Source organism: Rhizophagus irregularis, chromosome 10, assembly GCF_026210795.1.
Source record: "Rhizophagus irregularis chromosome 10, complete sequence".
In the NCBI taxonomy this organism is placed as follows: domain Eukaryota; kingdom Fungi; phylum Glomeromycota; class Glomeromycetes; order Glomerales; family Glomeraceae; genus Rhizophagus; species Rhizophagus irregularis.
The window spans coordinates 3,565,087-3,581,257 of NC_089438.1; the positions used below are offsets into that span (position 1 = coordinate 3,565,087).

Genomic DNA, 16,171 nt, shown 5'->3' on the forward strand with positions numbered 1-16,171 from the left:
TTTATGGTATTTTTTACTTCTCGTCTTCTCATCATGTTAAAATTACGATCAGTCAAAACTGTACGGTAAGTAATAAAACGTTGAGCGGGTATTGGAGTATTATGTTACTACTAATTAGTACTCATCTTTGTTATAGTGAATATTATGATAACGCGGTTAAAAAAGACTCAACTAAAGGTCATACAACAATAAAATCACTACTTTCAGTTATGAAGAAATTGAGAATATACCGGATTATGGAATAAATAAATATGAACAAGAAATGTCAGTGCTTATGTAAAAAGGCGCCACCTATACATATTTAATACCAATTTTTTAGAAAAAGGTGAAGAAAAACGTGCAAGAAAAACTATTAGGGAATATCTTTATCGTTATGTTCAAGACAATGAATCTGGTTCAGAAGATTTAATAAGATGGAACAAATTATATGACGTAAGTTTGCATTTTTTTATAATTCCTAAATTATTTACATTGTAAGTAAACTCGTTTATCATTTGGATAGGCCTAATGAGCGAAATGAAGAACTCGTTGCCCTCCTAGAAATTGATGAAAATGAATTAGACTACACGTCACTCAATAATTTGATGAAAATAAATGTCAACAATCCCGGTATTATTGATCCTATATCTGCAGATTTTGATGAAATCATTGAAAGAATTAGTAAACTTGAGCAGAAGTTATCAATTGAAAAAGAGCTGCATTTTTATGTAACTGGGTTGCAACGGTTAAAGTTTTTATTCAAGAATATCGGTATGATCAATTTTACATATTGAAAAAAAAAGATTTAATAACAATAATAATATAAAATTTCCATTGTAGTTCTAGTAGTTGGGGATCGCAGAATTTGTGCAATTGAAGACTTGGATCTTCATAAAAAAAATCGTAGTTGCCTCAAGGCATCTAATGAAAGAATATAAAAACAAGGTTCCATTGTCTATTACATGTCCAGGAAAAGTAGAGGGAAAGAATTATATTCTCGCCACAGTAAATTTGCCAAGAGGAACTCCAGTTTATAACTTGCCGGTCAAATACAATGGTTTCCCAGTAATAGTTGATTATGGAGCTATGAAAGCTTCAACTAGTGAAACTAGTAACAGATGTCATGAATATCATGAAAATCTCAAACCAGGAATAAGTATTAGTGATTCAAAGTGTTATGAAGCATTCACACTAGGCAAACTTTTTACAGCAAAAGGACAATCGGGAAAAAAATATCTTTTAACTGTAAATCATGGAGTTGGAGAGGTCAGTAGTTCTGTAGTTCAACCGGGCAGCATAGATAATATAAATACAGTATGTATCTGATAAAGAAAAAATTTTTAATCTTTCGTTTTAATACGTTGTGCTACAGTCACTAAATATAAAGATTTGGTAAGTCATTATTTACTAAATTCCCTTTTCAATTAGCCTTACTTTTTTAATATTTGACTGTCATATCTAGGTGATCGTGGAGACTCCAATGCCAATTCAATCAGAAAAATTGCAAGTTGTTATAAGAACCCATTGACGGTATGAATGCATTGGCATCACGTTTATATGCCATAATTTATCTTTGTTAATTTACAAAATAGAGGTTTTTAGTAGAAGCTTTTAGGAATTTTACATTACTATTAATTATGATGTATCTAGTTGGGAATTTTCAGAATTTTTATCAAACATAATAAATTTATTTTTGTAGCTAGTGGTGGCAAACGGCATTAGCTCTGTACCTAGATCATGTGATTGGATAAATATCCTACAAATTATATAAATACATCGTATAGTCGATAGATCAGCAATTTGTTAAAATACATCATGTCAAGAAAAAAAAACAGCCAAAAGTAATAAAACGATGAAGGTAATGCAGTTAAAAAGCTTGACACTACTTTGTAAAGAAATTAAGAAAATACGGAATGGGAGATAGATAAGTGTGGGAAAATGTCAGTGCATATGTAAAAAGGTGCCACCTATATATATTTGACACAAATGTTTTAGAAAAGAGCGAAGAAAAAAATGCAAGGAAAACTATTAGAGAATATCTTTATCGCTATATTCTCAAGAAAGACAATGATGAATTAGGTTCAGAAGATATAACAAATAAAACAAGATTGACGTAAGTTTGCATTTTTTATAATTACTAAATTATTTATATTGTAAGTAAACTCATTTATCATTCGGGTAGATACTCGAAAAGCAAGACGAGAAACTTGGTGCTCTTATAGTAATTGATGAGAATAAATTAGATTATACGACACTCCATAATTTTATCCAAAGTTAACAATCCAAGTATTGTTGATTCTATATCTACAGATTTTGATGAAATTATTGAAAGGCTTAACAAACTCTGATTCTTATGTAACTGGATTGCAACATTTATTCAAGAATACCGGTATGATTGATTTTTCATATTAAAAAAAAAAAGATGATTTAATAATTGATAATAATATAAAAATATCTACTGTAGTTCCAGCAGTTTGAATTCGTAAAATTCATATAGTTAAAAATGGTGATCTATCGATGATGCCTCATGTTATCTAATAGTATAATATGTAAATAAGGTTCCATCTCCAGGAACAGTAGATGAAAAGGAATATATTATCAGCAAATTTGGAATATCAGTTTATAACTTACCAGTCCAACACAAGAATTTTCTAGTGTTGATTAGTTAATATGGAACTATGAGATCTTCATCAAGCTAGAAGTATTGTGATTCAGAGCTTAATGATACATTCACATTAGGGACATTCTTATTGTTAAATCAATATTGTGAAGAGATGTAATGTATGTATAAATGATTTTCTGAAAACTTTTTTAGCATAAAAATCATAAAAAAACTTGCAGTTGATTATTGTTCTCTTGCATGTGACGATTGTAATGCATTAAGAACAGCTACACGAAATGAAAATTATTTTCGTACAAGCAAGCTTTATTGCATTCTTTAATAATTATAAAATTGTGATATTAATATATAGTATAAATCGTTCTATTTGTTTCAAGAATTTAACGAATTATGATTTAATTGACTTATCGTAAATTGTTTGTATCACTTTAATTTCCTCATAGTTAATAAAGATACAGTGTTCACAAATTACTTTAATATATTTTCCAAAGTAAATAAAGTAAATAAGTAAAAGATATGTGACAATCATACTATATAACGTTCTTTTGAACAAGTATTTACGTCAAGGAAAGTAAATCAAAATAATCAGTATGAATTTCATGTAGTAAAGAATAAAACAATACAAAATTATGTTCAAAATATTAACTCTTATCATTTATACAGTGTATATGGTATATAAAAAATAAATAATAACTCTTTTTGATTTTGAAATTATATTCTTCTATAGAATTTAATTTTCTGGAAATTTTTTTTTCATGATTGAACTTTTTTGTGATATTGCATTCAATACTTTCTTCTTATTCATTTTATTCATTAAAAATCAATAAAGGTAATGGAACTTCATTTTGGATAAAGCAATGGAATCTGTATCAATAGAATAAGTATAAGAAAGATCTTGACAATGATGTCCTCTTGCCATCAACACAGTTAATAATCCTGTATTGTAATCTCTTTTCATTTTGCGTTGAACTATTTATCTATTTTATTTGTTTACTTTATTTCTTAAATCAAAATTTGATCAACTTTCACCCTCTCGACGATAACAGTTACATAAAATTCAAAAATATTGGCGCACTTAAAGATTCATAATTTTACTACATATATATTATATAAAAATATTCTTATTTTATAAAATTAACAAGTTGCCTTAGTCCCTGACAGGGCGGCATTTCTAAACTGTTTAATGTGAGGCAATAACTTGAAATGAATAATACTAATAAATAACTATACATTGTATTAAGAAATGTCAAATTTTGTATTTATAAAATGAAAGTTTTTGGTGAAATCATATAGTTTGCCAAACCATTGATAAATCCACCATCTAATCCTTTGATTTGACTTGACATAATACAGTACTGCAGAGTGCAGATGACATATTTTTTTTCTTTCTTAAAAAAAAAAAAATTCTAAAGCGGAATGAATTGTATTATCAGTTACCTGTTGCTTTGCACTGGGACCAATGGGTTTGTTTAAATAGAAAAATTTAGCATTATAATGTAATACTAAGTAAATTAAAGACGGTTATAGTAGTTTTTTGTTTATAATTAGATATTTAAGAATTTTTCTAACTATCACCGGAGGTGATGATCACCGGTGACTGAAATTATGACGATCGACCAGCATTAAAAAATATAGTGCCGGTAAAAATTGATAATTCTGGCCAACGGTGATGATCACCCCCGGTGATTTGAAGTAAAAATCGATATTTAATATGGTAATAATTGTTAACAAAAAATAATAAAATAATATGTATTAATGATATAAATTATATTTATAATAATGTATGATTTGATGTTTGAGTGTAGAATAAAATTTTCAAAAAAAACTTTAATATTATAAAAATACTACAAATATTTTATTAATTAATTATAAATTTTATAATTTATTTTATACGTCAATCTTAAACTTATACCAACTTAGGAAAATATTTGGAACAATTAAATGTATTAGAATCTGTTCATTTCATTTATTATTATTCTTTTGATACTCATTTTACTCAATAAATTATTAATTTAACTATATCATTTGAATTAAAATCTTTATTCAAAAATCTGGTGTTTATTTAGAGAATTTCAGATATGGATTTGGTTATAATAATCTATTATTAAATTAACAATTTCTTCAAACTATTTATCCAGCATTTAATTTAATTGAAAAATCTTAATCATCTTTCTATTAACGTCGGTCAATTTTCCTATATATTATATTGATTTTTTAAAAAAAATAATAATTTTGTAAATATATTTAATATAATATTTTATTTCTTTATTTAATAATAATAAATAAAATATAGGAAAGAAAGGTTAAAGAAAGAAACCAGTTTAAAAAAAGGGAAATTTCCAAAAAAAGGGAATTCGAAAAAAAATAAGTACCGAAAAAAATTCTGAAAATAAAGGACAATATTTTGGCCCCCAAAAAAAATTAATACAGAAAAAAAATCAAAAAAATAATATAAAAAAAAATCAGCCTTAAAAGACTGAAACAATAGGATCAGTTTAAAAAAAATGAAAAATTAAAAAACGGGTTTCTTTTTTTTCAAAAAAAAAAAATTAGAATAATCAAAAAAAAATTCAGGTAAAATTTCATTAACTGAAATTGGATTAGTTCATATATGGATTGAATAATTCTTGACCATAAATAGATCAGGCAGAGGCATGTCACGGATTTTAATTATATGGCATGGGATTTCAAGTTATAGAGACTAATCCAAATGTCAGACAAATTTTTTATTTATATAGATTTATCAAAAATTTATTATAGGCTTAATTACAAAATTATTAATATTGTTATATGTCCATATAATTAAAACAATCTTACTAAAAAAAATTTTCACACAAATTTATTGACTAAAAAAATCTTAAAAAATAAACAAAATTTTTTGGATTAAAAAATGACGTCATAGTTAATGATTTTTTTATTTTTATTCCAAAAATTTTAATTAAAAAGGAATAAGAAAAAATTTTGGTTTAACCGAAAGAAAGCGGAATAATAATAAAAAGAGGTAAAAAAATTAATAAAAAAGACTAAAAAAGTTTCAGTTTTTATGGTAAAAATCGAAAAAAAAAAATTATTATTTTAGAAATGGTTAGTTGTGATGACTAAGAGATCAGAAATGACTGCAAATAAAATATAATTAATAAAAAAATTATATTTTGCCAGAAATGAAGATTGGTTATTGTCAGTTAATTATGATATGATAAATACGAGATGCAAGAATATCACACTTTTCAATATTACACAATTCAAATTATTTATACAAGGTAATCTAAATATGACAATTTTTAAATTATCATAGATTTAGATTATTTTAAAGAAAAATTCTTATATTTAATTTTAGTGTGAAAAGAAAGATCTAAAAATCTTAGATAATTATTTATTATTAATTTTGGGTTATATATAAATAAAATAATAATTTGTTTTATTTAATTGTTTAGATTATTTGAAAAAAAATCTTTTTGTAACTGTATGTTGATCATATGACTTCTGATAAAAAATAAACTCCCCCAGCTACACCATAAGGTTTGGCCCGCATTATGGCATTATGCACTAACACGTGAAAATAAACAGTGACGAATAAGAGCATGACGAATAATTTTTACTTACTCACCGGGATGTGATGATATGACAAATATTTTCACGGTCACGTGCCTGAGCTTTTTTGATGGTGAAGCTGGGAAAAATCGAAAAATAAGATCTAAAATTAATTATAATTATACCTTTTATTTTATTTAATAAAGAAAATCTTAGATAATTATTCATTAATAATTTTAATAAAAAAGATCTTATATTTATTAAAGAAATAATTTATTTATTTTGTTCTAATCGTTTAATTTAAATTATTGAAAAATCTTTTGTAACTAATGTTGATCATTTAGTATGATTCTAATGAAAAATATAAAGATTTCATACAATTATATAATTATGACTTTTGCTTATATTTAACAAAGAAAATGAATAAAATAAATATTATTAAAAAATTTATGGTATTTAAAAATAATTAGAGTATAATAGGATAGATTTTTTTTTTATGAAAAAATTAATTTGATCTTATTGTATAGCAAAAGGATTTATTATTTTTAACCATGATTATGCTGATCATTTGTCTATAATATTAATAAGCATCAGATTACAAATTTTATTAAAAAAAAAACTCATACTATTTTTTTTAGTTTAGTTAAATCTGAATTTTAACTTTTTTAATTATTTAATTTAGTTAATAAAGATTATGATGTATTGAAAAAAAATCTTTTAATTATTTTTGGTATAATTGATCATTTTAGCTTAATTTTATGACAAAAAAACAATTTTAGATTTTTAAAAAAAATACAATAATAATAATAAATTACAATTGTTTTAGTTATTTCTTTTAACTAACTTATTAAGATAGTTTAAAATCACTATTCCACAATTTTTACAAAAAAAGAAAAATACTATATGGACGTGACATACTTGACGGGTGGTAGGGGTAGGTCGAAATGCTAAGTATTGAACTGAATGAAATGTATTATATATTTTTATTTATATATAAGTTTATCCTTTATATTTAGTACTGATTTACTAATTATTTACTAATTATGTAATATATAGGGCTCTAATCAGTTCAGTTCGGTACAGTTTTTGCCAAAACTGAAACTGAACTAAATTGATCAGTATCAGTATTGTTAATTACCAAAACTGATCGGTTTCAGTAATCATCAATACCGAAACCAACCAGTAAATACTGAAAACTGAACTGATTTACCGATTCATTATCGGTTCAGTTTTTAACATTTTTGCAATATTTTTTATTGAAAAAATGTGCGAAAACATTTTTTTTTAATTAAATTAACCAATAAAAATGTTTCGCAACATTTTTATTAAATTATTGAAAAAAAATGTTGCGAAACGTTTTTTTTAATTAAATTAACTAATAAAAAATGTTTTGCAACGTTTTCTATTAAGTTATTGAAAAAAAATGTTGCAAAACATTTTTTTAATCAAATTAACAAATAAAAATGTTTTGCAACGTTTTCTATTAAATTATTGAAAAAAAATGTTGCAAAACATTTTTTTTTAAATAAATTAACAAATAAAAACGTTTCGCAACATTTTTATTAAATCATTAAAAAAAAATGTTGTGAAACATTTTTTTTAATTAATTAACTAATAAAAAACATTTTGCAATATTTTCTATTAAGTTATTGAAAAAAATGTTGCGAAACATTTTTTTTAAATAAATTAACAAATAAAAACGTTTCACAATGTTTTTATTAAATTATCAAAAAAAAACATTGCAAAAAATTTTTTTTTAAAATAAATTAACAAATAAAAACGTTTTGCAACATTTTTATTAAATTATAAAAAAAAAACGTTGCAAAACATTTTTTTTAATTAAAATTAACTAATAAAAAATGTTTCGCAACATTTTCTATTAAGTTATGAAAAAAATGTTGTAAAACATTTTTTTTAAAATAAATTGACAAATAAAAATGTTTTGCAACATTTTTATTAAATTGTCAAAAAAAACATTTCACAACGTTTTTTATCAACATCACGAAACGTTTGGCAAATCAGTTTGGTAAATTTACCAAAATGATCAGTAAAATTTACTTAAAATTTACTGAAACTGATACCGAAAATATCAGTTCGGTAAATCGGTTTGGTAAATTGCAAAACTGATACCGAAACTGAAATTACTGAAACCGATCGGTAAATTTACTGAAAGGTTCGGTTCAGTAAATCAGAATACTGAAACCGTTCCGATACTGAAACTGATCAGTTCGATTTGGTAATTACTGAAACTGATCGGAGTCCTAGTAATATATTTTCTATTGTCTTACATTTAGACTTTTCCTTTTTTATATTTAATTTAATCAACAAATCTTTTAGTGGTGTAATAATACAATCTTCATTCACAGCAATTTGGTCTCTTACAGCAATACAGTCTTCTTCCAAAGAAATAAATTATTTGGAGTAAACTGCTTATTTATTGTATTTTAGATATATTTGAATAAGATAAGACTATAGTACAGTACATATTTATTGTTAAAATATAACAAATTATATAAATACATCATTCTAGTATCCTGTAGTAATACACCTTTGACAAATATTTACATTATTTTGAATTAACGAAAAATCAATTTTTGAAGAAATATTAGCAAAAACCCAATTAACAAATTCTATGTTTTTGATTTGTGGCACCTTTTTGTGTAAGAGGTTTATGGCAAAAATCTACTACATAGTCACATTCAACTTTTTTCCTTTTCCATACAACTACTCTTTTTTGATAAACATAATCTTAACCATATATGTTTTGACAATCTAAACAAATAAGACAAATTGAACAAGTGTTCAAACGAAAGTTTAAAAACTGAAAGTCATTATTCAAATAAAACAAATAAGTGAAGGATAGCAGATAGTATAAGAAAAAAAATTTAAAATACAATTCAGTATATAATATATATATAATTTTCATATGTTATATGTAATGTATTACGTGTTTTATTTATTTTTTGATTTGCTGGCAACCTGACAACTTATGAACCTGGCAAGTTTCTAGTAGCAAAATTGCTGAGTGTTTGCATATTTTGAATTTTGCTGTAATAAGAAAACTTTTATTAAATTTCATTAACTGAATATATCAGGTGTAGAGATGGCAATGGTCAGTTATGGTCAGTTATTAGTCAGTCATAACCGGTTAAAAGCCTTTGACCGACCGACTGTTTAGCTGCCCATTTTTCTGACTGTTTAACTGACTGTTTAAACTGATTACTTTTTAACATTTTGTCTTTATTAAAAAGAAAAAAGTGTAATTTAATCAAAAAAAATGTTATTTAGCTTTTTTTATTGATTAAATTTGTTAAATAAATAAAATTAACTAAATAATCAGTTAATGGTTGGTTAACTATAACCAACTGATATCAGTTATGGTCATAACCAGTCATGACTGGTTAATAACTATGACTGTTGCCATTTCTAGTGTAAACATATCACATTTTTCTGTATTATACAATTCAAATTATTTATATAAAAGCTTAATAAATAAAAAATTGAACAGTCTAAAAAAGAAAAACTGTGAAAAAAAAATTGAAAAAAAATGATGTCTATAAAAAAAGACTGGAAAAAAATTGTTAAATTAAAAAAAAAATGGATATCTTACAAGAAGACCAAAAAAGTAATTAAGAAAAAATTACAGTTGATTTCAAAAAGGTAGAACTTGGAAATATTCGATAAAGCTTGATAAAAATGAAAATTATATGCTAATTTTGGAGTACTAGTAGTGTAAATTTGCTGATTCTCATCCAATATTTTGACTCTACAGCCCATACAGCCTTACCATTAAGTTTCTCATATAACCTGCTAATCAGCCATTTAAACCCATCCAATTATAAAGCTAAAATTCAAGTTAAATAATAAAGAGTATGTAAATATTTTTTTAATAAAATTATAGAAGTAGTCAATAACAAAGTTTAAATTTTTTTAATTAAACTGGTTATATTATATAAATTTTTTCATTTTAACTAAATTTAGGCTGGCATTATGAATCTGGCCAGAATAGGACCCAGAAATATATATAAAAGGGTCAGGTTTGAGTTTGCGTATTTTGAACTAAAAAAGTCATGAAAATCTTTCCTTTTTTAGATAATTTTTGATAATGCCAGTCAGACTTTTATTTCCTATTATAGTAACCGACTGGCATTATCATAATTCCGGCCCTGAAAAAATGCGTACAGCTCATAGTAAAAAATTTTTTTCATCACCTGACCCCTATATATATATTTCTGGGTCCTGCCAGAATTAATAAAATTTTGGCTAGGATTATGAATTATTGATTTGCAAACTTATCCTAATTTAATTAATTTTGGCTAACATTATATACATATATTGTATATTTAAAGAGAATATTGTATTGCAAAATTTTTTTTACCAATCTTAATGAAAAAATTTGCTTTCTTTTTTTGTGACATTGTCAATAACTGTTAAAAAGATATATTATAATTTTATTAAATTAATACTTTTGCAAAATAATAATTAAAATTAATAATAAATTTCCATTTATATATAAGGTATTTAAATAATAAATTTTCAAAAAATGTTTTTATACAAAATAAATAAAAATACATTTGCTATAATATTTTTTTAAAAGTTAACTTTATTTTAAAACCTTTTCTAATTTATATTATATATTTAAAAAATATATAAATATTATATAATTATATAATAAGAATTATTAAAATAAAAATCAAAAAAAAAGATAAATAAATAAAAAAGTAATAAAAATAACTTTATTAAACTACACCACTGATGCTCAACACCATAGTATGTATTTTCATGAAAACTATGGCTTAAACTAAGTAGTCACTCTAATTAAAATTATTCAATATCCCTGAAGTGGTCAGAAAAAGTTTACTTAATACTATTTTTTTTATATCACAGATGTTGCAAAATAAAAAAAAATTGAAAAACTAAGAAAAATATATGTGAAGTATATACTGTACTATAGCATTAAATATTGCAATATGAATTAATATTTTATTAATGGAAACATCTTAATTAGACTATTAATAATACAAAATAAAAAAATTATATAATAAATAAAAATAATTAATACATATAATGTCAGTGGTGTAATTTAATAAATTTATAATTTTTAAATTTAAAATACTAAAATAAAATTAAAAACAATTAAAATTAAATATTAAATAAAAATGAAATTATAAATTTAAGATAAAGATACTGGGTTTTTTTTCAAATATGTCACATGATGTGAAGGTATTTTTTAAAAAAATTTTTTGCAAACATATTTATTCAAAATGATCTTATTTAATCAAATTTTATTTGCAAATATTAAAATTTAAGTGACACATTTACAATTTTAAAGAAAAAATCACCGTATTTATTTTTAATGAAGTGATACAAATAAAAAAAACAATAACAATAAATAAAAAAGATAAGTAGATTACAATGATCAAGGAGAAAGATGCTAATAAAAAAATGAAATAACAATGGAATAATGGAAAGTAATAGAAGATGAAAGGGAGTAAAAAAGAGTAATGAGAAGTTTAGGAAACAAAAAGGAGAAATAGGACATGATGAGAGATAAAAAGTAGTGATGGGAGACGAAGAGTAGTGATGGGAGATGAAAAAAAGTGATGGGAGACGATGAGGAGTGATGGGAGGTAAAAAGGTGTGATGGGAGATGAAAAGAAGTGATGGGAGACGAAAAGAAGTGATGGAAGATGAAGAGGAGTGATGGGAGACGAAAAGAAGTGATGGAAGATGAAGAGGAGTGATGGGAGACGAAAAGAAGTGATGGGAGACAAAGAGGAGTGAAGAGGAGTGATGAGAGACGAAAAGAAATGATGGAAAGATGAAGAGGAGCGATGGGAGACGAAAAGGAGTGATGAGAGACAAAAAAGAAGTAAACAGGAGAGAAAAAGAGATAATGTAAAATGAAAGATGTAATAGAAAATAATGGGAGACGAACAAAAAATAAAAAAATGATCATGATAGGAGGTTGGGTAATGATAGGAAACCAAGTAAAAAAATAAAACCATAAAGTAAAAAAAAATGAAGTTAGTAAGAAACGAAATATAAGATAGAAACGAAATAAAAAATAAAAAAAATGAGTAACAAAACGTAAAGTGAAAACAACTGAACCTTAATTGCAGAACCGGAAGGACTAAAGGACCTAAAAATAATGAAATAGAGTTAGTAAGAAACAAAGTGTAAGCAGAATGTAAGGTAGAAATAAAAATATAAGAAAAGAAAAACACCTTGAGACCGAAAGAACCGAGGAAACCTATACTGAAAACGAGATTCGATAAACATGACACGATCATGTGGCCAATCTGCCAATCAAAAATATTAATTTGTCACGTGATCGAAGACCCAGGCGATGTTTAGAATAAATTAAAAAAGTATGCTAATATAAATCAAAAAAGAATTACCCTTAAAATAAATAAATCAAAAAAGAATACTATTAATTATATTAATTAAAAAAAGAAAATATAGTATTATAAAATAAAAATAAAAATTTAAAAAAAAATCTGAAACCATATATTAAGAATAAAATTAAAAAAAAATTAAATCAATTACATTAATAAAAATTTTCCCAATAAATTTTCCAAAAAAAAATTTCAAGCCAAAATTCTCAATATTCTTATTTAAAAAAATTATTTTCAATAAAATTTCCTATTAAAGGACTTTTAAACGAAATTCTCCATCAAAAACCTTTCAACCAACAAAATTGTCAAAAGAAACTCTTCTATTAAAGAAAAATTTTCCAATGAAATTCTTATCAAAAAAAAAAAAAAATATCCCCTATTAAAGAAAAATTTCTAATAGAAATCCTCCATCAAAAAACATTTTCCCTATTAAAAAAGATTCTTATTAAAAAAAATCTCAAAAAAATTACTACATCAAAAAAAACTTCCCTATTAGTATAACAAACAATAATTATTTTCTTGATGAAAAAAAATTCTTTACCGAAATTCTATATCAAAAAAAAAAATCTCCCCCGTTAAAAAATTTCTAACGAAATAATCTATCAAAAAAAATCTTTCCTATTCTCTAACGAAATTCTCCATCAAAAATATTTTCACCTAGTATTAAAAAAAATTCTCAAAAGAAATTCTTTATCAAAAAAAAAATCTCCCCGTTAAAAAATTTTCTAACAAAATTTATCAAAAAAAAAACCTTCCCTATTAAAAATTCTCTAATGAATTTTCTATAAAGAAATATTTTTTAATATATAAATACTTTTTTTTGTTATGAATTGTACGCCATATAAAATAGCATGATTTGCTTAATGTTACACACAAAATAATTTTAATATGAAAATGATCTGCATGTGACATTTCCAGTGACTGTTAATAACTGAACTAAAATGTAAGCGAAAATATTTACATGATATCATGCATACTTTGATATTATCGAATGAAGGCTGTATAGTAAAATTTGTTACCATATATAATAGAAAGTGTTATATAACTAGTACAAACCAAGGTTAAAGTATCACAAAATATAAATTCTTCAGGTAGCTGAATATGTTATTAAATTAAAAATTGTATATCCCGTTTGTTCATATGTAAATGATTCTGAGAATGGTTACCTTATTTTGACCCTGTTTTTGACGCTAAGGAGGAGCAAACGAAGCTAAATGGAAGAAAACCTGTAAAAAAAAAGTCGAACCGTGTTTTAAATAAATTCCATCTTTTTTCCGTAAAAGGCTCATATTTCCGGAATTAATAACCTAATATCACGGAATTTATCGAACCATTTACATTTTGGAGTTTTTACGATGACCCGATATATCCCAGATTTTGACCCAGATTGACCCGGATGTGTTTAACTCTGGCCAAATTATAATATCGGCCGGAATTAACCTAGTAGTTAAAAAATAGTAGAAATAAAAATACTAGAACTTAATAAAATTTTAAATACACAGTTTAATTTAATTATTTATTAAATTTATTTATAAAAAAACTATTCTTGTTGTTAAGTTCTTTAGATTAATTAGTTATATTTGTATTGTCATGTAAATTTTATATTAATTGTATGATCATTATTTGTAGATCAATTTTTTTGATATTACTAAAAAATTAAAAAATTCGAATAACTCGGAGTTAACTATGCTCAGGTCGAGTTAAGGGTTGAGTTATAAAAAATATGTAACCGGACCACTTATGAGACTTGCTCTCCAAACCCGACTCGAGTTGACCCTGTAGAAGCACTAGATCAAATTAAATTAACAAAGCAATATAAAATATATAAATTTGGTTTTTCAGAAAAGGTTATTATTATTATCATAAACTGAAGTGTTGTAGTTAATATTATTAATAAATTGGTCGCGTATGTGACTAATAAAATTTTTGCTTTATTTTAAGATTATACCACAGCATAGTACAACGTTCACATGCTTAGTTAATAGTAAATAATTGTATTACAGGATCAGACCTAAAAGAGATAAGTGACATGTTGTGTAATATTTAATATTCTACGCCCATTATTTTATGCAGATCTGAAAATGGGATTTTAGAAAATCTTTAAAAACAAAATATTTCAATGAATAATGAGAATTTTATGAATGAATTGGCGAGTATTTGGCGTGATATTCTTATCATTGTAAATATTGTTGATTTTCAAAACAAGCTAATAGTAAACGTAAAACAAGAGGGGCTCTTATTTTATTTTATTTTTTTTGAATTGAATTTAGTAATATAAAGGATTTACTTTTGATTAATAAAAATTTTTGAATGTTTCGCGTAACATAAATTGAAATTTTATACTTTCGTTGGTTTTAAAATTATTGAAACGAAATGATCAGCAATCATATGATATATTAGTAATCAAAATGGGATAATTTTATATAGAATCGAGCACGTTATATGCACAAATACACATTACCACTTTTATTAAAATTTACTCTAATACGTCAAATTTTTAGAGAAATATGTAAACACTCACTTTATTACTTTAAATAGATAAAGAGCAACCTTCATTGCATGAAATTCCTAATTTCCCTTAATATAGATTTTTTGTGGCTTTCTGTAATTCAAAAAAAGTTGTGATTTCAACAGCTAAAGGTAATAATATTTTAAATTCATTTCCTTGATCCTCACATCCAATCTTTTTGACTTTATTTGACACACATCAATACTGTAGAAGGCATTATTTTATTTTTATTATTTTTTTAAAAAATTTTTTATAAATCTAATTTTTTATGATCTAATTTTTATTTGTTTGTCGTAAAAAAAAATGATCCGCACTTTACAAATATAAATTTACCAATCAAATTATTTTATGATATAATTTTATGGAAATTCACAATCTTATTTTTAAAGATTTTTTATTATCATTCTTTTTATATTATTTATTAAAAAAAAAAAGTATAAAAAGAACTTTGATGTGGCGGGTTTGGTGTTATATTTAGTATTAATAAACGAATGAAATGTTGTTAACGTTAACATTTTGTCCTTTTTTGTATGCTGATCATTTTTCCATTGTTTAGTATTTTCAATAAAAATATCTATAAATGTAATCTTAACTATTGTTGACGTACAAAATTCTAAATCCAGCCCGTTAAAACAATATATAAATAATCATTTATTTTATTACAAAATAAATAAATAAAGTGTTAGTTACATCTTGTCATACTTTATTCTTTATTTAAATATTGATCATAAGGCATTTTTTTCACAATGTCTTCTGTGGGTCAATGCACGTAAAATTACCTAAAATCGGGTTCCTTCTAAATCATAATTAGCTTATAACGTAGGGAACAAATTAATTAGAATCATCTGATAGTAATCATTGAAAATTTATGGTATCTATATAAATTTTCCCATTTAATATTATCATTTTATTGTTATTTTATTATTTACACGATATTATTTTGACTTGTATAAAGTTTCTGACAAAATTGATCGACCATATAATTATGGTTTATGGCCTAGACCCTTCCCCTTTCTAATTATTATTGGTGCTACGGGATTAACCAAAGTAATATGTTAATGATTTGACGATCAATGTCAACTGACAGATAAATGATGCATGCATTGTACATAAATGGAAATTAGGCTTTGCTTC

At 24.3% G+C, this 16,171-nt stretch overlaps 1 protein-coding gene across 1 annotated transcript; it reads left to right on the forward strand.

Moving 5' to 3' along the window:
* Positions 1–33: 33 nt before the first annotated feature.
* Positions 34–1,507, forward strand: OCT59_002257 (uncharacterized protein; the record flags this gene model as incomplete). The annotated part of the gene is made up of 5 exons (XM_066144375.1): positions 34–65; positions 178–264; positions 503–750; positions 887–1,293; positions 1,442–1,507. 5 exons carry the CDS (start codon positions 34–36, stop codon positions 1,505–1,507), a joined length of 840 nt encoding a protein of 279 aa, XP_065995542.1.
* Between the last annotated feature and the right edge of the window lie 14,664 nt (positions 1,508–16,171).